The following is a 22,418-nucleotide window of genomic DNA, read 5'->3' as shown; positions in this document are numbered from 1 at the left end:
TCTAAGTTCTTACGCGAATCTTCATTCTTATTTCTTTTAAAATACATTAATCCATTCGTCTGGTTTCATTTCTCATTTACAGAATACGCTTTATTCCTAGTTTTTCCGTTTCATGTTCAGCTTTCTGAAACCTTCTAAGTGCTCTTACCTCCACCCGATCCTTTCCACATATCCCATATTGTGGGTGCGTGCCATGTTTTTTTAAAGGCGCACCATCATCGTCGTCGTCGTCGTATTCTTCTGAAGGGTCGCTCATGATGGAAGTGCCGGTGGGGCGGTCACCAAGAAGTCTCGCTGCTTCTCTTCTTACCACCGTGGCTCTCCTCAGTCAAGAGATACAGGCCGGTAAGTGAGTGAGGCTTCACGACGTTGTTTAGCTTCGTATGCGGCGCGCCGCTGCTCCGCTTCCAGTGGATACTACCTGATCCAGCCAGCGGACATGAAAGGCAAGGAAATCGAGGGGAGAAATTATTTGTGGACTTTACTTAACAAGCAGAAATGACTGGGAAAAATGAATTGAAAAAGAGCGACCAAAACTTGCCAGCGATGGGAGTCGAACCCACACATTCCTCAATGCTCTACCATTTGAGCTACTTTGACGGCTGGACGGCGAGTTTGTATAGCAATGCCTTCCATTTAGTTATATGCAACTCTTACCGTTCGCCGTTCGCGGCTGACTGATTTCACTCCATAACGCGGGCGAAAACTCATGGCCACGGCAAGAAATGTAAAGGATCCTTTGACCGCCTGAGCTGTCATAGCTACTGTAGACGCATTCGAGCTTGTATACTGTATAGCGCTACTCTACATCGCGCGCTCTTCATTCTATGCACAGAATTGTACTATCAGCATAAATTCAAACGAGAACTAGTCGAGAACGACTCTAGTGCGTTGTTTCCGTTTCCACTTTCACCTGCGTTTGTAACTGTGGCTTAATTCCGACTCCAAAACGCGTACTTCAGACTACTCCATGTTTGGCTACAGGGCGATTACACGTATAAATTGCGTGAAATTACGCGTAATAGGCGTACTGATCTCTAGATTAGAACGCCTATTATATAGATCAGAAAAATAATTTGTTATTCCCTGCTTGCGTTCCAATGGTACAAGTCGGCTTCATTCGGCAGGACGGATGCCTATGAATTTCGGGTAAGTGTCCCTTATATATAAGGGACACTTACTACCGAATAAATAGCTGTTTGCGTATGGGCGTTTCCGGCCTAAAGGCGCACACGAGTAGAGGCGTAACAGAGGCGGTTGCGGTTTTCGTGGTATTGCAATGAACTGAGCTATAGGTCGGCACGCTTGAGCGGTGAATGTTTCAGCTTACCACCGCTTTACACTATATGCTAGCGAAGATGTTTCACTGAGCATTCGTTACCTCGGTGTATCGGAAGAAGGTGGTAAAATAGGCGTGGAATTCTTATCCCTATTATACTCCAGGCCCTTCCGGGAAAGCAACGTCTTGAAAAGCTGTGTGTTGGAAGACCGCGTGAAGTGACATCTCTATTTCCCTCTTGTAACAGCGGGCACAAATAGACGCCTGTGTTCCACACGTCCAATCACGCAACGCAAGATGCAAAGCGGAGAAGTTGATCGTCTACAGTCTTAAATGACCACGCCTACGTGTATACCCGGAGCCAGATTTAAATCGATAGAGGAGTGATAGTCCCTTGGCAAGTTAAAGTCATTTGACCACACGAGGTTGACGTGGAGAACCAAAACGTAAAAGTGGGGTTCTTGCTATAATATACTACATTTCAGAAATTGAGGGTGGATGCATGGGGAGAGCTGGGGATAGAGACATCGTTACCTGGAGAGTATGCCTATCGATGTTACACGGCGTTTAAGAGCATAAGAGCTGCAAGCTCAAAATGTATTCTTTTTCTTCGCAAACAAAGAAACGAAACACGCTAAAACAGCGAAATCCTTGACGTCGTAGAGAAGTCATTGGTTCTGCGGTTTGAGGACGAAATTCAAAAAGCGAAGCTTGGCATTGAAATAATATATGACCCACCAGTCTAAATCATTCTAAACCTTTCAATAGTTCCTGATCACTCCACCTCCAACATGTCTTTTTATTACTTTCATTTTTTTCATACGTGTACCTATGGCACGCTTTTAACAAGTGCGCAAGATTAACTCTCGCAATCGCAGGCACAAGGGTCAATTCAATAGACGTTAAGACGCGTGGATACTCGACACCTTTAGCAGGAAGAGTGAGATATGCATGCTTGTCACTCATAGCAGCGACTGCTCGCGCAGCCCGAGTGCTGAACCGTTTCGTGCGCCACTACGAGCCGCTGTCGTACGAACCCGTTGGTATGCGACGCTGGAAGCGATCGGCCACCGGTCATCAACACGACAGCAGCGGGCCACGCACGGTGCAGGTGGCCTTCAAGGCCCACGGAAGGCGAGTAGGCTTTGTTTACTGCGTGTGCGAGTCCATGTGTTTCTCTAGTATAACAAGGAATAAAATGGGTTTGCATGTCAATAAAGGGGAAGAAGGAGGAACTAGCCGCGCTTGGTAGAAGTGGATTCTGAGAAGAGATGGCGCTGCTGTGCACTTCACCTTAATCTCGCCTTATCTCGCCTTTGAGTTACTTTGTGTGCTGTTCTGTATATACAGTAACTCTACCTCGCCTGGCTCTATCGCCATAGGTACAGTGTGAACGATTGTGATGCCACCGACTAAAACTACTGCTTATCGCTTCTCGTTTTTCCCTCGAACTATAGCAGAGTGGAATGCTCTACCGCAAGAAGTCGCTTGTATGTCCTCGGTTGATTCATTTGTGGCTGCCGTACAATCTTTGCAATGAAGCGTGTTCGTTTTAGAATCACCATTTTCATATTTTTGTAATTTTGTACATGCTGCCCTTCCCGACGCAATAGTCTGTATCATTAAGCATTCTTTTTTTATGGTTCCTCGTAACCTAAGTTTTTGTTGTTTTTGACTTGCAGTGCCGACTTTGTATACACTCACTCCTGCCTGGACTGCCAAGAGGCAGTTGGCAGTATGTAATAAATAATAAATAATAATAATAATATTTGAAAAGGGTGGTGTGATGATGATGATGATGATGCATTGTGGCTAATCCCTTTGTAACGGGGGTTGCTTTAACGCACCCTAGCAGGAGAAAATATATACTCACCGAATAAAACAGAAGAAAAAAGGGGAGGGGAAAGAAGAAAGAGAACTAGGCAGAAAAATTGAGAGGACGCTTAAGCTTCGCCTTTAAAGGGACACTAAAGCGAAACAATAAATCAGTTTAGACTAATGAAGCATTGTTTGAGAACCCTGCAGGCAGTCATTTCAAAAGAATAGTTTGGTTATTAGATGAGAAAATGAAGGTCCAAGTACCCGCCGTGGTTGCTTAGTGGCTATGGTGTTGGGCTGCTAAGCACGAGGTCGCGGGATCGAATCCCGGCCACGGCGGCCGCATTTCGATGGGGGCGAAATGCGAAAACACCCGTGTACTTAGATTTAGGTGCACGTTAAAGAACCCCAGGTGGTCCAAATTTCCGGAGTCCTCCACTACGGCGTGCCTCATAATCAGAAAGTGGTTTTGGCACGTAAAACCACATAATTATTAAGGTCCAAGTATCAGTAGTATTCGAATTTCGCGCCGAAACCCCAGCGCCGGTACGTCAGCGTGACGTCAGGGATTCCAAAGCATGTTTTCGCATTTGCGCTGCGTTGGCTAAATAACGCTTCCCGAAACTTGCCATGTTTAATATTTCGTTCCTTTAGAACACAATGTAGTCAATCTGTACCGCTATATATAATTAGTAGGCCGTAGAAGATGCCATCAAAAATTGGAGGACCCTTAAGCTTCGCCTTCAAGAGTGGAACGCGACAGCGTTCCCGTCGACCCGCCAAGGGGTGTAAGACAATGCGCTACGGCACAGCGATCACTTACGAGGCGCCCCGCATCGGACTTAGCGCCCACCTATCACGCGGTGAGCGTCGAGCAACGCAGCGTTCGGCGCGGCAACGAAACGTGCGCCTGAGCGAACGAAACGAACCAAAGAACTCGATGTCTCGGAGGGGAAACGATCTACGCCAGCCAAACGTCGTGATCGGCACGGGCAGAGAGATAGATAGATAGTAATCTAAAAAAAATGGCTGTGGCTTAGGTAAGATTAAGCCCAGGATGCGAAGCATACTAGCCTTTATTTTAGTTGTTGAACCACTGTTTAGCCTGGTGAACTGCTGTTGCTTGGCTATATTTGGTTCGGCTAGACGAAGAAACAACTCATGCATTACTGCTTCGCCTTCAAGAGTGGAACGCGACAGCGTTCCCGTCGACCCGCCAAGGGGTGTAAGACAATGGGCTACAGGGCAGCGACTACGCGCCCCGCATTGGACGCGGTGAGCGTCGAGCAAAACAGCGTTCGGCGCGGCAACGAAATGTGCGCCTGAGCAAGAGACGCACGCCTTAGAAACAGCTCGTTTCTAAGGCAACACCGCATTCACTAGAGGCGCTTTTGTACCGCTTTGAAGCATCGTACTCGTGGCTCAGTGGTAGCGTCTCCGTCCCACACTCCGGAGACCCTGGTTCGATTCCCACCCAGCCCGTCTTGCAAGAGTTGAGCCAAAGCCACTTCTCCTCTGTCGTGACGTCATGGTGTCACGTGGTTTCAAGGCGACACCGCCGCGCCTGAGGAGCTGGGTTGAGCTCTCGTAATATGCTTCGCATAAAAGGAACGGCGCTTGATTCTGCAGCCGGAAGCACGGAGAAGTGTCGTCAGGAAAGAGGGAGTCGGGACCGCGACGCGCCTGGCACCGGTCCCAATGCGCGCGCGGCGCGCCTCCTGTCGGGGCAGCGCCGTACATTGAGTGGAGGGGGTCTTCTGTGTTTGCCGCAAGATGGCTCTGCGTGTGCGGAAAGCGCAGAAGAAATGCAGCGGAAACGCACTTCGTAACTCGTGTAATTGCGACTTCTATAAGTTACATGTTCATAATTACCGATATACACCGCAGTATAACTTTCCACGGCTCTTTTCGAAGGCAACACCGCATTCACTAGAGGCGCGTTTGCACCGCTTGGAAGCATCGAACTCGTGGCTGAGTGGTAGCGTCTCCGTCTCACACTCCAGAGACCCTGATTCGATTCCCACCGAGCCAATCTTCGAAGCTCCTTTTTATTCATGAAGCGCCTGCCGTGATTTATCGCTCACGGTCAACGCCGCAAACGCCGACACCGACGCCGACGACACCGGCTTTTCTGCGACACGAGCTCCTTAACGCTATCGCGTTAAAATCCAAGACGTCAGAGACCCCAGGTGCGGGAACTTAAGTAGGCGTCGCCACCCGTATTTCGTTCTTGCGCTTTTTCTGGTTTACCAAACGTTCTATCGTTGTAAGAGTGGTGTTTTTGGTGTTGTAGAACGGTAATTTACTGATGCTGAAGAAATTACTTTTCACTTTAGTGTCCCTTTAAGAGTAGAGCGCGATAGCATTCAAAGATCCCTGACTGCTTGTCACGCTTCCCGGCAACTGGAGCGTATGCAACCGTAATGTTTACCGGGAAACGCTGGCCGCGAACGCTATGCGCGAAGGCGGGCTTTGTGGTACAAACGCGGCCGCGATGCGGTAAAGTCACTGGAAAAAATTTTTTCCAGTGACTCTAGCGATGCGGTGGAGGCGAGCGCCGGCTGTAGGTGTTGCAAGGAACCTGGCGCGCCACTCTCTGGCCCCCCAAGACGCCTACCCACGCGCAGGCGCGCGCAAATGGCGGACACCGCAGCCCGCTGGAAAAGGGGTTTCTTTGAGTTTTCGCGTAGCAGAATTATGTTTCCTCGTATATGCAAATTACAATCTGAGAGCTATCATGTCGATAGGTTGTGTGTAACCGTTACTTCGCATGTTACAACAATTGCGCTGTAAACCCTCGAAGGTTTACATCGCAATTGCCCACTAAGACGACAAATTACACACTAAGACGACAACTGTCACCATGCTCATTAGGAGAATTGGGTTCGCCCGGCTGTCGACCCGGCCTGACGCAAGGCTGTGCTGCAGTCACCGGTGGTCTTCGTCACTGAAACCGAGCTGATATCAACTGCGCATAATATTGCTCTTCACTCGCTCCCATTTGCCAAAGTAGGCCTAAGAGACATCCGTTTATTCAATTATTTACGCATTTGCTGAAGGCTTGGCGAGGAAGAGGGATGTACGTACACCTCTATTGCTAAGGTTACTACAAGGAAGCATGCAATAGTATCTGCGGGGCGACGCCAGCACGGCATGTGACGGAGTCGTCTAAACTTCTCCCTGTGTCTTCCAGCTCTCTTCAGTAAAAAGAATAAAGGGGATTGACGGGCTCGATATTTTGCCAGTCGGGAAGTCAAGGGACCATGAAGCCAGTAAAAGCACGGGAGAAATAAATTATTCTTTGATTTACAGTGTAGAAATAAAACCGTGCAGAAACCGCCGACGATGACTGTCAATGCAAACGAACGGCCGAACGTTTGTGGAAAGCTATTCGCTTTTATTGCGACAGCAGTTACACGGACGCACGTAGCTTGCTTGCTTGAAAGCCTTTATTGAAAACAAAGAGGTGGAGCCCTTAAGGGGCTCCGCAATGGGTGGAGTCCCTATTGCGGGACCCCACTGGTACGAGCCGCCAGCTTAGCCCTCTGGACCAAGGCCTTCTGGGCCTGAAGGTCCGAGCAACCGAGCAGCGTCGCCTCCCACTCCTATCGGGTTGGGTTAGGGTTGAGGGAAAGAGCTGAATTTAGCTGACAAGCCCAAACCATGTGATAGGTGTCAGCCACTTCCCCACAGTATTGGCACTTGCCAGTGAAGGAGCAATCAAAATGTTTCAACAGTGCCGGGCACAATAATGTGTTAGTGAAAAGTCGGATCAAGATTCGTTCATTAGCCTTGCCAAGCTCTTTTGCAGGAGTTGGGTAATGGTGATGCCTATCTTTGTAAAAGGTAGTGATATCTTTGAATGTAAGAAGATAGCTGCCTTCGGATTCCAGGTACTCATGGTCTAACTGGGACGTCCGGTAGATGAATGCTCGGGCCGCCGAGTTCGCGGCTTCATTCGCTGCTATAGGCCCTGGTGGCTCGGAGTCCAGACTAGGCAATGGGGGGTAAAACCGATTCTCCCGTTGCTATAGTTCTCCAATATTCATTCCGCAAGTGAGGTGACCTAACCAGCTTTATAATTTCGACAAGCCCCGCGCGAGTCGGTTATGATATATTGAGACCGGAGATCAGAGGCAGCTATGGCAATAGCTACTTCTTCTGCATGTGTTGAGCCCGAGGCTTTGAAGGTGAGCCAATCTACTTGCTTTTCCTCGTGGATGACCGCTGCCGTATACCAGCCCCCGCGGCATGACCGGCCACATCCACGTAGAAGACTCCGCGTTTGTTGCCATAGTGGCGTTGCAAGGCGTCCGCCCTCGCCTGGCGACGACCACTGTGGTCTTCCCTATCCATCTTTGTGGGGAGGGGTCGAACTCTGATGGCGCGCCTCCCGAGTTCGGGCACTCGAATCCGCTCCTGAATGTGAAAGATGTGTTACAAGTGGAGCCGGTCCAGCAAATGCCGTCCCGATTTTGTCTGGGCTATAGGCATGTGTATTGGCTAGTAAGGTGGGCTTCCTTGAGCTCCTGAAAGATGTTCACTACTCCCAGAGCGAGATGTCTCGAGTTCGAAGTTGCGACAGGGAGGTCAAGGGCCTTCTTCATCACTTTGCGGAGGATGACATCGAGTTTGGTTTCATCATGTTTCCGCAGATGGAGATAGGGGACCGAATATAGAATTCGACTGGTTACGAAAGCATGAGCTAGCCGCACAGCGTCCCTGCTTCGTAATCCCCCTCTCTTGTTCGAGAAGTGCCGTACCATTCGGCCCACTTGGTCCCCAACCTTGCGGAGCTTTTCTAGTGTTGTGTCTACTCTTCTTTGATTGTGGATAAAGAGTACGAGAATTCGAAGCTCCTTGGCCTCATGTATGGGACCACTAGCCAAAGAGAGACGTATTTGTGTAGTGTCCTTAGGTTTGGGTCTAAGGTGCACAAATTCTGATTTGTTTGGCGTACACTGGAGTCCGCAGCGCTCTGCGTTGCGATCTACTACGTGGGCGGCTGCTTGCAGGTTTTCCTCCATATGCCCTGTTTCCCTCTGTGGCCCAGATGGTGATATCGTCGGCGTACCGCACGCCTTCAATACCGTTTAGGTGGGCCGGGAGATGCAGCATCGCAAGGTTAAATAGCAGCGGGAAAAGCACAGCGCCTTGTGGCGTCTCCCTAGTACCCATTTCGTAGGGTCCATATTCAGTGCCTTGGATTCTGACGAGTGCGGCTCGATCCACCAAGAAATCCTTGATATACTTAAATGTGTTTTTGCCACAGTGGGTTTCACTGAGGTGTGCTAAGGTAGTGCTGTGTTTAACGTTGTCGAAAGCTCCCTTTAGGTCTTAGGCCAGGGCAACTTTGTCGTTGTGAGGGTGCTCCGTTGGCTGTATAGTATATCGTGATTGAGTTGTAATAATATGTTTTGTGCCGACTTGTGTGGGCGGAAGCCGAACATGGTGTCTGCAAAAGTGTTACGATTTTCCTAATATTCTGAGAGCCTATATTGCACCATCGTCTCCATTAGTTTGCCCACGCACGATGTGAGCGAGATAGGTCTCAGGTTGTCCGTGTTAATTCGCACGTACCGGCGTCAACACTATCTAGGCAAAAGTATTCACTCGCCTTGTTACCTATATAGCCCCGTGCTTGGCGGAGCAGATATCAATAGCAATGACGTCATTGGGATCTGGGACTTCAGTGCGGCGTCACCACTTCCTTTTCCTTATTGCATGGTTTTTCTTCTGCTTACCAAGTTCCACACTCTAAAAACAGTTGACACTCTTTATGGGGAATTTCCGCTCCACAATAATATTCGTAATCTACCGTGCTTTAATGCTGCGCGCCCGGTACTTCTAGGTCACGACAGGCAAGCGTGTTATCAGCGGGACATAGCATTCTTGACAAGAAACTAGTGCGCAGAGTTTTCAACCAAGGAAGCGGAAGTCAGACAAATGACGATTATTGTTTCGGTATATATTCTGCGCAGGGTGTATAGCTTTTTTTTTTTTTAGAGTGCGGCGCACAGTAACGGTGTCATTTTCGGCGGCGTCCTACAAGTGCACTTTATTAATCCAACTTGACATACGTGCTCAACTTCGCATCGTGTGACAGCGGGGCGTTCCCTTACGCGTGGTGGCATCGCAGGGAGTTCCGTCTGCAGTTGACCCAGGATCGGTCCGCCTTCTCGGAAGACTTCTCCCTGGTGACGAGCAGAGGGCGTGTCCAGGCCAGCCTCGACCACATATATTCCGGACACGTCGCAGGTGCGCATGTGCTGCTCACCACTCGCTACTGTCACGTGCCAATAAGTCCGATCTGTGGGGAAAATATTAATGGGCAGTTACTTCGCCCGAAGACCAAGCATTGGCAGCATGGTTGGGCGTTGCGCACGTCAGAGCTCCCCGCACAACGTTCTAACAATACGATGCGGCGTGGCGCAACGTAGCACAACTAGGACCCTAAGACGTAAAACTATTCCACTATGTTTTAATTCTTATCTCACGACGTCAAATTTACGTAACCAACGGCGCAGGAACGGGGCAGTGACGAACAGCGTTGTTTGAACCGCCAAACGCTCTCCTCATTTATAGAAGGTCACTTTTATTTACTTTCAGAGCGAGTGGAATTCACAGGTTTTTCTTGTCTAATTGGCTGACAAGAGGAGAGAAGCAGGCGGTAGTGGAGAGGGTTTCGGTGGGGCCGAGCTAGCACAGTGAAAGTAGAAAACCTGATCATGAGGGTGGTGCCGGCGTCTGCGATTGGCCCGTTTACCCTTGCGTATATAGCTTGCGGTGGTTGGTCGTAAATCGCGGCGGCGTGCAACGGAAGGCCAATAATGCCGCTAAGGCGGAGCCTCAGCGAACGAGAGTTGGCAGAGTGATGCCGTACGTGCCAGTAGCTCGACGACGTTATGTTGCCACGAAAAACAATTTTGTTTGTTTGTTTACGCGCAAATAAACTCATTCTCCCGGGCAGCTCCTAGTACCTGTGCCATTGCGATCAGCGGGTAGACATCCTCTATTTCTTTTGGAGCGGGGCGGTCTCCCGCTGTCAGAACGCCACCCTGGCTCCGGCGGGACTGATTGAGTATAGCGTTACGGTGCGTCCAGCTTGATTCGCCGTTTTCGCAGTCAAACGCCCACTGCAGCGCGGGTCTCTGGAAACGTCGTAACCCTGCACGTGCAGGCCGCGTATGTGCCGTTGATACCACGACAGCACGATGGTGGCGGCGCCGATGGCGTGATCACACTTCGCGTGTCCGTATAATTGCTATCGCAATAAAAAAATACTTTCAGCCAAAAAGGCAGTTGAATGAACTATTTGTACGTAGTAGAACGCTTTGTTCTCAAATGTTGCCTCTGAGATATATTCGCACCTGTAGAGTTTAGTGGCGTCAACTACTCTGCAAGGTCGTATCTACATGCCAGTTAAACGGGGCGCCCACCATATCCGCCTGCATCAAAACCGACGACAGCCCTTCCACACATTTTGAGGTCATGTTTTGCGCCTCGCCTCCTCCAGTCTCAAGCCCTTTTGGGCACATACAGCGTCGTGGTAGGCCCAAAAGCGCTGTGCTTTGTTCCTACAGTAGACACTCGAGCGCTAGTTCGATTTGCGAATTGCTTTTCCGAGCGCGGTGCGACATATCACTCGGAGATGAAAGACAAGCGTAAATGGTGGACAGACTTGACGATGTTGAGTAAGGGCACGGAGCAACCGTGTATGGACGCACAGCTGGTGTGAGCTCCCGCTATCGTCGGAAGACCATGGATGGACAAGAGTAGCTGTCCTGCTTTGCCGACTCGATCTTTATAGTCACACCAATGCAAGCGGTCGTCGCAGGAAAGAGTGAATCAGACAGACAAATACGCAGATCAGTTTTGCGACAACAGAGGCCGTGTATTATCATCAAACGTACTGCTCAGTCAGAAAAATGGTCACTGTTGAGGGGCATTGCGCTATTGCTGGGCTTTCAATAAGGATTAGGATCAACTAGCTGGCCTGCGGACCAAACGCGAAATCAGACAAACGTGGCACACTTATAGAAGTTGTTTACGTGTTTCGCTTGCAAGCCATTCGCACGGCACTGCGAATAAGCATCTAGGATTTTACTTCTTAATATGTGCAGGACGAAGCAGAAATGTTTCTGTGCCAGATGAGTTGTTGTACAAGATAAATCGTGGAAACACAAGATCTCCACGCAAGATCTAAACGCTTACGCCTCCGTGACGAACTAGAAGTAATTTTCAAGTTACATTCGCAATACACACGCGCAGATTGCTGTACTACACACTGCCTAGCGCGGGTCTCCGTTCTTCAGCGCAACGAGGTTTCGAAGTGCCGTCGCCTCTCGCAGGCGCCCCCGGCAGCCGCGTGGTGGGCGCCATGATGGACGGCGTGTTCAGCGGGCGCATCTCGCTGACGCCGGGCGACGACGACGGGGACTTCTACGTGGAGCGGGCCGGCCCTTACCTGTCCTCGTCCTCCTCGCCGACGGCTCTCTACCACTCGCTCATCTACGCCGCGAGGGACGTGAGCTTCGACGGCGCCGGATGCGGAGTGCACGGACACGCGCAGGACAGCCTGGACGACGCTCGACATCGGCGCGCATCTGCCGGAGTGAGAGTCTCCATATCGCCCTGCCGAGATTCGAGGACAGCTTGAAAACGCAATCGCTCTTAAAGTCCATTCGATTAGCAACTGCTATATTACGAGCGTAAAAAAAGAAAAAAAAAGCTCATTGTTTTTGTTGTAAGTGCTACGGTTAGGTGACAAAAGCATAACACCTCCATGTGCGTGAGCAAAGTAACCTTCTCGTCAGGTTTGTTATATGGCAAAAACTACGCGGGGGGGGGGGGGGGGGCCCTTCATGTTCGCACATTTATCACGCAAGACGACCAAAAACCTCTACCAACTCGCCCGAGTGCGAGTTCTCCTGTTTCATGTTCCGCGCCAACTGCTCTTCAGTCTGTTTAGACCTTGCCGTGGCAATGATGCCTTGAGATATTGTAAAGTTCCAAGACCCAGAGTACCAATTAAGTGGGGTGGCGGCGGAAATACATCAGCTTCCATCCACGATTCCGGACACAAATCTGGCCACGGATCCTCGTGTTCCTATATGGGGTAGTTCGGAAAGTTTCGATCGTTGGACTGCCGTGCTCGAGCAAAGAAGTGGTGGCACTCGTTGTTCGTGCAACTGCAACTGTCTTAAAGCGCCGACAGGTAATTTCCATGTTTAGGGAAATGCGTACCTTAAAGGCACCTAATTATTTTACCTGCAATGCGTTTATTTCTATTTTTCATACCTGCGTCGCCATGTAGGGATCATTACAAGAGGGGTGGGGCGGATATATTACAGTGTCCAAAAACAAAATCTCTGCCCGGGCAGAGCAACACAGTTACAAGGAAGAAAATACAAAGTACAACACACTCAGTAAAGAATACAAATTAGCACTAAACGAAACTGCGTCAAACCGGCAACATTCACTGCTACGGCCGCAAGTTAACATAGTGAAGTGTGTTAATAATTAGCTTGAAGGCAAAGTGACGCGACATGTTGCGCATTGATGCGCTTTTTTATTTACACATTATGAACGAACTTCATGACGCATACGCCGAGATAATTGGAGATCTCTCGGGAGATGTCTTCATTCTGAAATAGACGTAAGTGTTGTTCTCGTTGTTTAAATGCGCTTCGTTTATCGGGTGTGCTTTCCTCTGCCTCAGTGACCGGACAACAAACTGTCATGCATTGCAGAAAACTTACCTGTACACTTTTGGAAGAAAGGGCAACTGAGTAACACTATTATATATATTCTTGGTTCAGTGACTCTCGGATTTTTAGACAATACAGCTGGCCCTCGGGCTCTACCGTGGACAATTCACATGCACTATATAATATTTTAGGCCTCTTAGAAGGGAAGCAGATTTCTCAATTACCTGACTGCTCCATGCCATGAATCAGTTAACTGATAAATTTGAGGAGTATTACTAACCTCTCTAATGGCTTTATAGATTATGAAATAGCATTTGATTCAGTAAAGATAGAAGCAATCATGGAGGCGTTGCTTAATCAAGGAGTACAGGAGATATACGTGGGTATCTTCTGAAATACCTACAAAGGTTCCACAGCTAGCTTGATTCCCCACGAGAAATCAAGAAAATTACTTATCAAGAAGACACAATCTCTCCAATGCTATTAACTGCCTGCTTAGAAGAAGTAGTCGAGCAATTAGACCAGAGGCTTAAGAGTGAAGATAAACGGTGAATATCTCAACAAGTTTCGGTTTGCAATTGACATTGTCACGTTCAGCAACACTGGGGATGAATTGCAACGAATGATTGATGACCTGCCTCCAGAGTCTGTGCAGGAGCACGTTTATCTAGGTCATTTACTCAGAAGGGAACCTGCTCACGAGAATGAATTTTGCAGAAGAATAAAATGGACTGCAGTGCATACGGCACTCATTACCAAATCCGGACGGGGGGCTTTCCGATGCCGTTGAAAAGTGTAGAATCACTGCATTTTACTTTTGCTAACATACGGGGCAGAAACCTGGAGGTTAAACAAGCAGCTCGAGAACAAGTTAAGGACCGCGCAAAGAGGGATGGAACGATGAATGGTAGGTGGAACGTTAAGAGACCGGAAGAGAGTGGCGTGGATCAGACCACAAACGGATATCCCATATTCTAGTTGACATCAAGAGAAAAAAAAATAACAGATGATTACGATACGCCCTATGCGAAATTTGAGCGCAGCTCTATGCGTATTTTCATTTCGCGATATATTGGCTGGCACCGACAATAGAGACGTTTAGCGTGTCCGGTATTCGGGCAAGCGCGGGCGGTTTTCCGGTTTAGCGGGGGCGCCAACCTGAGTGGCCAGATTGGTGGCGCCAGCTGGTGGCGCAAAGCTCAACCACACAAACACAGAGCTAATTACTATATTTTGCTTAGCTGCTGGCGTAAATTTTCGACAGTGGCGTAATCGTGTTCACAATTACGCCGCTGCCAAAAATTTACACGGGTGGCGAAGCAGGATATGGTGAGTTACTGCAGTTTTAGCTATGCGTTTGTCTGGTTGAGCTCTACAACACCAGGCGGCTTCACCGCTCACGTTTACGCCCCGACCATCCGGGAATCCGCCCAAACCGCACCCGTTTACCGGAATAGCGCACAAGCTAAAGGTCTCTAATCTCTCTCGTGCGGCACATTGCAAACGGAGCGAAGATGGGCGCGACATGCCTCGCTAATCGGGAGATAGAGAGAGGTAGCGCGTGGGTGACGAGTGGGCGCGATTCACAGCAGCTGGCGCAGGCAGACCTCCGCTCATGCAGCGCTTTGTTTCCACATAAGGTATCGCTCAACGCGCTCGCCGCGGCGCGCAACTCTGGTGCCATCTCGTATAGCGGTGGTCGCCGTAGAGCCAGTCTTGCGCTGCACTACGCTTTCCTTCTCACGCTTTCACCATACCCTGCTTCTCCGCTATCCGCCTCATGGTGCCGCTGCATCCTCCTCCTCCTCCGCTTTCCTCCTCGCTCTCTCTTCACTATCGCGGTTTTTATCTCCCGCTGTGCTCCGCGTTCGCTCTTTCCTCCTTCGCTGTGATCGTTCGCTCGGTTACGCCGAGGGAGGACGCCGAGGGCTGACTGTGGCGCGAAGCGCAGGAACGAGTGCCAAAGGAAGGGAAGTTCAGTCGAGGACGGCAGGAAATTAGGTGGGGTGATGAAATTAGGTAATTTGCAGGCACAGGTTGAAATAGGCTTCCGCAAGACGGGTTTTGGAGATCGCTGGCAGAGGCCTTCGTCCTGCAGTGGACATAAAAATATGCTGCTGCTGCTGCTAACGATGATGATGATGATAAAGGGAAGCATCATTGTCTAGTAAAACATTGGTTTCTATTGTTTTGTTGTTACGACAGAAGGAGAAATCAATTTGAAATTAAAATTTTCTTTAGACTCCTTTATTACAGTGGTCGTTTAGTGAGTTTTTCACCTCTATATAGGGCAAACGTCAACTGGAACCACCTTACTGGTACCATCGCTTTTACCCCGAACTGAAAAAAGAAAGACTGAAAACCTGCAGCTTACCAGTGCTTTTGTTAAATTCAGCGCATGCGCACTTTTTCTTCTTTCCTCAATCCATTGTCTGTAGCGCCCTCTAGCAATGAGATTATTGTTAATTATAAACGATTGAATAAATCATATTTGAGCGAGAGGCGCCACAGTCGCATATTCATCGCATTCTATCAATTGCGTGTATGATCTATGTGTGGCAGACGACCAAGATGAGACGAGCCGAACCCTCCATGCCGTGTGCCGGAGCGTCACCTTCTGTGGAGACCCCGGCGCCACAGACACGCCGCACCAACGGCAGTGCCCCAGGTCACGTGACGCCCGAGGCCGAACCCCGGTGGTCCAACCGGAGGACGGTCGTCGGCGCCGGAGATCTGTCGGGCGGCGCGCACTGGCAGCTACGCAGCGGCGTACAGAGGGTGTGCAACCTGGAGATCAAAGTGGACCACACCTTCTACGGGGTGGGTGCTGGCACATATGTGGGGCTTTGCCATTGTCGAGGAAGTTTCAGCGCAATACGGCTGCGTCTCGCCACGCCGATTGCACGCGCTTCCTGGGAGGACGTTCGGCATGGCAGTGAGAGAAGAGTATTTATTTATTGTCATTCAATTAGCAACCTACTGGATGCCTTGTGGCCCAAGTAGCAGGGGAAAGATACAGATATAAGAACACGAGACAGTAGGCTATAGAACGCTAGTATAATGTTACCAGAGAAGGAAATAACAAGCTAGAAATAAGAGAAGTTTAAGACGGTGAGTTAACCTAAGAGGAGTCATACAGGAACGAGAAAATTTTAGCTAGTTCAAAAATGACGCTATATGACACCGAGACGCACGCAGGAGTTCAAGTAAAAATTCAAGCCATATATAGTGTGCTTTTCTTACGTCATCTTTAGAGCTTGTAATACCCTAGTAACACTGGTTCTTTCGACGATCGACCTTGATCGGGATTGACTTTGGAATTACTCAATTGGGATTTCTCGATCACGATTTATTCCTTCGCGGAAGCTCCGGAAATGAGCCAATGACTGTCGATAAATTTGATCCTGATCGCGCTTGAGAGCTATCGTTTGTGCCCTGTCTGACAGGGAAATATTTATAAAAAAAATGCCTCAATACCGATTCTGCGTCGTCGGCGCTATGGCGGGTTGGATATTGTTGAGCTTCCGTTCTGAAGTCGGGTGGAAAAGGCTGGTGTCATTGAGCACGTTGCACTTGACCTCCTGCTGCGTTTATCCTTTCCCCTCAAGACCCTACGGTTACAAACCATTGAGCTTTTAGGTAATTGTTGCCCTAAAATGAAATGTTTTTCTCGTTATTACTATTCTCTACTATCACACCACCAATATTCCAGCCGTCTTTTAAGAATTATTGGCCACTTCAGATTAATTGATCTTTCCCCTTCTATGTTCAATACAAGCCCCCGGACCAGGGCAAAGCAATTATACGTTCAGATTTATATCTGTATGGACAATGCGGCATGCTAACAAAGTATGATCAATAATTCCGGCGCTCTTCGAAAACGCAGCGCATGAGTGGTAAAGCTGTACCGCGATGCTTTTTGAATTATGATAAAATGGTTTTCTTTACGTTTTAGTTAGGGCAAATGACTAGGTTACCTTGATGGCGTGCACATTGAGGTACCTTATTAAACATCAATATGATGATGATGATGATGACGATGATGATTTACTGGCATACCCTTTGGTGGCGCCTGCTTGACTTACTCAGGTATGCCGTACATGCTTTTAATTCTAGCATTTTTGCATAAATTTCCTTACATTAGACGAGCCATATAGGTAGGCGAGCCATATGTAAAAATACTGAAAGATATCTATAGCGGCTCCACAGCCACCGTAGTTCTCCATAACGAAAGCAACAAAATCCCAATAAAGAAAGGCGTCAGGCAGAGAGATACGATCTCTCCAATGCTATTCACAGCGTGTTTACAGGAGGTATTCAGAGACCTGGAGTGGGAAGAATCGGGGATAAGAGTTAAGGAAGAATACCTTAGTAACTTGCGATTCGCTGATGATATTGCCTTGCTTAGTAACTCAGGGGACCAACTGCAATGCATGCTCACTGGCCTGGTGTGGCAAAGCAGAAGGGTGGGTCTAAAAATTAATCTGCAGGAAACTAAAGTAATGCTTAACAGTCTCGGAAGAGAACAGCAGTTTACGATGGGTAGCGAGGCACTGGAAGTGGTAAGGGAATACATCTACTTAGGGCAGGTAGTGACCGCGGATCAGGATGATGAGGCTTAAATAATCAGAAGAATAAGAATGGGCTGGGGTGCGTTTGGCAGGCATTCTCAGATCATGAACAGCAGGTTGCCATTATCTTTCAAGAGAAAAGCGTATAACAGCTGTGTCTTACCAGTACTCACGTACGGGGCAGAAACCTGGAGGCTTATGAAAAGGGTTCTACTTAAATTGAGGACGACGCAACGGGCTATGGAAAGAAGAATGATGGGTGTAACGTTAAGGGATAAGAAAAGAGCAGATTGGGTGAGGGAACAAACGCGAGTAAATGACATCATAGTTGAAATCAAGAAAAAGAAATGGGCATGGGCAGGACACTTAATGAGGAGGGAAGATAACCGATGGTCATTAAGGGTTACGGACTGGATTCCAAGGGAAGGTAAGCGTAGCAGGGGGCGGCAGAAAGTTAGGTGGGCGGATGAGATTAAGAAGTTTGCAGGGACAACATGGCCACAATTAGTACATGACAGGGGTTGTTGGAGAAGTATGGGAGAGGCCTTTGCCCTGCAGTGGGCGTAACCAGGCTGATGATGATGATGACTCTAAACGTATCTTGCCTGTCTCTACTGCTGACCGGTTGATGCTTCCGTCCACTTTAAATCCAAGTGCTTCTGGCAGGTGTACGTTACCTAGGGGTCTGGCTGGTTGAATATCTTCGCATTCCATTAAGATGTGCTGAGTGGTCTCCGAAATTTTGGTGCAGCATACACATGCCTCATCTAGTTGCGAATACGCGAATATTTCCTCCGGTATGTATTTGCCCTTAGGCAATGATCTTAAGCCTCAAGGCACTGCCCACTGGTATTGTGCAGATTTTCCCTCCTGAATATAGAGAACGCTGTGGCGCCACCTAGTATGTACAAATTGAAACGCGGTAGGACCCATTTAAAGTGAAGTTTACTTAAATCTACGCTATCGCAGCATTTCCTATACAGCCGCAATTAAGCAAGTGGCCAATTTGTAGCTTAGATGAATTTGTTTGAACACATTAAATTTTTGTTAAAGGGAGCTCAGATCTGGTCTTCAAGCTGATTAGACGACACCGGCTCTCACAAACTGAAGTAACGTTGCGTGTAGATTGCTTTATTCAGGAATTCTCGCAAACACATAGGTCCAAGCAAACAAACAACAGCCAATTTAGCTAACACAATCATTCAGGCTATTGCAGATATAATGGACAAATTAAGTTTTTAATTTGCGATATATCCTATACCGCGCTGTATCGGCAAAATATATGGCTGCCTGTGGTAGTCCAATCGAGACTGACATTTCTCAAGGCAGTGCGACTGTAAGGAAGTTTTATCGCTCGACTATACGGCAACAGCGACTTGGTCAGAGGGCACGTTTGCAACAATGGATTTCTTTGCCTAGCAGCGTTCGTACTCAGGTCTTAAGAGGAAGCTTTAGCTCGGGTGCTCCAATCTAAATACATGTAAAAGGAGAATTCGTGTTTCTCGGCAACCGCTGCACCAAATTTAACGAGGTTCGTTGTATTAAAAAAAAGAAACTTAAAATCTATTGACCGTTGGTTCCGCATTTTTGACTTAGGTCGTCAATTTTTTTATTAAGAATCGGCAGAAATCGAAAATTTTCGGAAAACGAAGCCATCAAGTTTACAACTCTCTAACTCAACAAGGAAAAATGATATCACAATTCTGTAAATTGCATCCGATAGTACATCTAAAGCGGACCAAATTTATATGTTACACATGAATCTAAAGAAGTTCAGTAATATGGAAATACAGCTTTTGCGGAACCCTTGTACACAACGTAACAAATTAACGTAATATATAAAATGACATATTGAATTTGTCCGCTTTGAATGATGTAATGGGTGCCGTTTACGGAACCGCGATATCTTTTCTTGAAGGAGAGTTATTAATTTGTAAACCTAATGCTTAAAAGAAAACCTACTGCAAGGCGTACGCGTCACTGTACGATGCATGCTACCTGGACCCAACACTCATCTTCAACACCTCATCCAAACAGTGGGAAGCCGAGATGTCCAGTTGGAACCCGCGCGACCAGCAAAAGCTGGTGTTGCGGGCCCGATAGGCAGCCAAAGCCGCAGGAGTCCTGGAATGAGAATTTAATTATTTGAATTTAAGATAGTTGATACAATGACTACGTGCTGCGCAGGCACCGCCTATGTAAAATGTGAGCCCTGTTTGTTTTTGACTTATTGCTAATCCGCCGACCAGCGTGGATACCTCTTATCTCTCTCCGCCTATGCACCCCCACTCTTTTTATCTCTTTGAAGGAGCAGCAGATTGCTCAGGTAAGTTCACTTCAGAATTAGCGTAGCTGTCCCTCTATTTTTTCATGCGCACGTTGAAGCCTTCAGTTTATCAAAACCGCTGCTGAATCCCAGTCCCATACGGTGCATCAATAGATAAGGTTAATATCACTTTCTTATTGTGGTGTGGTTCACTGCATTTCATTACGCAGGTAGTGTCTTCGGATCTCAACGGCGACGCGACCAAAGTGCGCGCCGCCATCACGGAGATGGTGTTCACGCACGTGGCGTCAGCCACTGAAATCTTCGGGCGCACAAACTTCCACGGCATCACAGACATCTCGTTCGTCGTGCAACGCTTGCAGGTGTGCAGTTGTAACCAAGCTAGACACCCCAAAAAATGCTCAGCGAGACAGTACTTTTATAAGTGTAAAGTCGTCCTTTCGTTTGATTGTCCCTTTTTTTGCCTCACTATTGACCTAGATAGGTATGCCATTGCCCATGCGTAGCGTGTACACCCGGTCACAAAAGTTTACGGACCACGGCAGCTCAGAAAACGTTTAATTCCAAAGCAGCCTGTAGCAGTAGCCAGTAAAACTGTATACGACAATGTTGTTAGCATATTATACTCGAGGCCTGAAATGCAAATACCACGCTGCGTTGTGAGGTTGCCGAGATATTCAGCTTTTTTTCAGATTTCATGGTCCGTAATATTTTGAGGCCGGGTGTACGTGTTGCACTACGTATACTATAAGTATATGCTTCGCAGTCCACCGTTAAAGGGCGCACTGTGGTGCGCGCTTCTCACTTTGCTGGCGCTTAAGCTGTAACTAGCGGGAGACGCAATGATGCAATGGCCGGCTGATGCAATGTCAGCGCAGTGCGCATGCGTGTAGAAAGATGCCACTGCCGCCAACCACAAGACACCTATGCTGCAAAATGGAGCGCTTGTCGAAAAACTTGGCACTTTCTCTACATTCTGTGTGTTTCCGCTAACAGTGGGCCGCACTGTACATGTTTTTACTAGAGCTTTGTAAAATAATCCAGCTCCTTGTCGCTTTCATTGTCTGTGCGCTAGTCACTGGAAGTGAATAACCAAGTCGACCAAACATTCGTTCTATCGATATTTTCCTGCACATTCGAGGGTTCGGCTTTAAGTTGCCTCAGACACTATACCTACTAGCAGGCATTCCAGCAGACAGTTCAAAAGACATTGAACGCGCTAGCAGACACCCGCGGAAAAGCGCTCCAGCTGACATAATACACAATACATAAAACATGCCGTTTTAATTACATGACGTAGTTACATGACGTATATCTAAGGTTCTGCAAAAAGCTCCAACGCGGACATCGCCTCCTTAATTTACACCCGTAACCAAGCATACCTATGGGTACGAAGGGGTGCGAGGAGGCTCTTCTCTCAGACTGATAAATCCCGATGCACCGAGGGCTCGCAGAAGGAGAAACGAAGCTGCGCGCTGTCAATGGGCTGGCAAGCACTGTTTAGTAAACATTTGCTTGGTCCCGCGCACTTATCGCGATTTGCTGGTCGTCGTTTTCCCCTCCACAGATCAACGATTCCAGCCACTGCGAAGGCTCGGTACGGGACACGAACCCATACTGCAGCGACACGCTGGACGCAGCGCACACGCTGGCCGAACTGTCCAAAAGCGACCACAACATGTACTGCCTGTCGTACCTGTGGACGTACCGCAACTTTCTCAAAGGCACGCTGGGCCTGGCCTACGTCGCTGAGACCAACGGTATGCGTCCAACCGGCACGTCAAGTTACTGCAGCCGTACGAATTTACTTCTGCTCCACCATAACGACAGGCAGATTTAGAACAGGGGCACCATAAGCCAGGGTGCTCCTATAGCTAACAGTGTCGCGCCACTAAGTATGCGCTGGACGATAACCGCTTCATTGGCTTCACGCTCGCCCACGTGGTGCGCCGCTGAGCTCTGCGTGTAAACAAAAATGGCGGCACCCGCCGAAGCGATCGGCTCGCGCCCTCTGCCAAGTGTGATCAGGTTTATCAGAAACACGAAACGTTCGTAAGAAACAAGCGCTGATGCAGGCTGTCTCTTTCTCTCACCTCGTGTAAATGACCAAAATTAAGCCAAAAACGACCGCCCTTTCCGAGGTCGGTTGTCGACACGAGAGCTCCATAGACCTAAAGCGGCAAGACAATTTTGGCTGACATGCCCTAATCTGAACAGGGAATATTCAATATGCACACACATCTGGTAACACATGCCATGTATACGCCATCTTGTTCAGGGTGCAGTTGCGAGACCGGCTGTGCATCGCAAGGCCCGGCGATCGTCGCCATGCAGCTATTCAGGACTTTAAAGTGCAGCAATCACTTTTGTCGTCGAGCAAACAACGAACAGCCAACTTCGCTGTGCTGCCACGAATCAATGAAGCCAAGTCGGACAGTATTTGTCCCGACGGCATTCACAAGAGGCGGAAAATTTTGTAAACGAAACTTATACCGACCCTCTCCTTGCGGCGATGTGCGCTTCAAAACCGAAATAAGTGCTTTCAAAAATGGCTCATTTGTTCCTTAGTTTTCATGGCAAGCTTCTAGAACTACCTTGAATCGTAATACAATGCCCCAGATTTGTTGCACCCTTCAGAAAACGTGTCGCGTATGAAAAGTTGTTCTGGTAGTAGTGCTATTCGTCGAAGAGGGTTATAACGCTTTAAGTGCGCAACTAATCAGAAATGAGGTGGTTCTGTTCGCGCTGGGTTT

The 22,418-nt window shown here is 48.4% G+C and overlaps 2 protein-coding genes across 3 annotated transcripts in view; one reads left to right on the top strand and one right to left on the bottom strand.

Moving 5' to 3' along the window:
* Positions 1–202: 202 nt before the first annotated feature.
* Positions 203–22,418, top strand: part of LOC135921177 (disintegrin and metalloproteinase domain-containing protein 10-like) — a 37,542-nt gene continuing 15,326 nt past the window's right edge. Inside the window, exons 1-7 of one of the 2 annotated variants that reach the window (XM_065455486.2) lie at positions 203–345; positions 2,266–2,413; positions 9,237–9,355; positions 11,449–11,711; positions 15,370–15,627; positions 19,875–20,027; positions 21,233–21,425. In XM_065455486.2, coding sequence (XP_065311558.2) covers positions 255–345; positions 2,266–2,413; positions 9,237–9,355; positions 11,449–11,711; positions 15,370–15,627; positions 19,875–20,027; positions 21,233–21,425 — 1,225 coding nt within the window. In that variant the 5' untranslated portion in view covers positions 203–254. Of the gene's footprint in view, positions 346–2,265; positions 2,414–9,236; positions 9,356–11,448; positions 11,712–15,369; positions 15,632–19,874; positions 20,028–21,232; positions 21,426–22,418 lie in introns of both variants that reach the window. The other variant, XM_065455485.2, reaches the window with a different exon arrangement.
* LOC135921180 (putative deoxyribonuclease TATDN2) overlaps positions 314–22,418 on the bottom strand; it is a 60,982-nt gene continuing 38,877 nt past the window's right edge. The window contains exons 6-7 of the mRNA XM_065455489.2: positions 9,220–9,407; positions 314–421 (exon numbers count right to left, since the gene is read on the bottom strand). Coding sequence (XP_065311561.1) covers positions 9,387–9,407 — 21 coding nt within the window. The 3' untranslated portion in view covers positions 314–421; positions 9,220–9,386. The remainder of the gene's footprint in view (positions 422–9,219; positions 9,408–22,418) is intronic.

Source organism: Dermacentor albipictus, chromosome 5, assembly GCF_038994185.2.
Source record: "Dermacentor albipictus isolate Rhodes 1998 colony chromosome 5, USDA_Dalb.pri_finalv2, whole genome shotgun sequence".
Taxonomy (NCBI): Eukaryota; Metazoa; Arthropoda; class Arachnida; order Ixodida; family Ixodidae; genus Dermacentor; species Dermacentor albipictus.
Note: the sequence above shows the minus strand (reverse complement) of the source record. Positions and strands in the feature narration are given on the sequence as shown.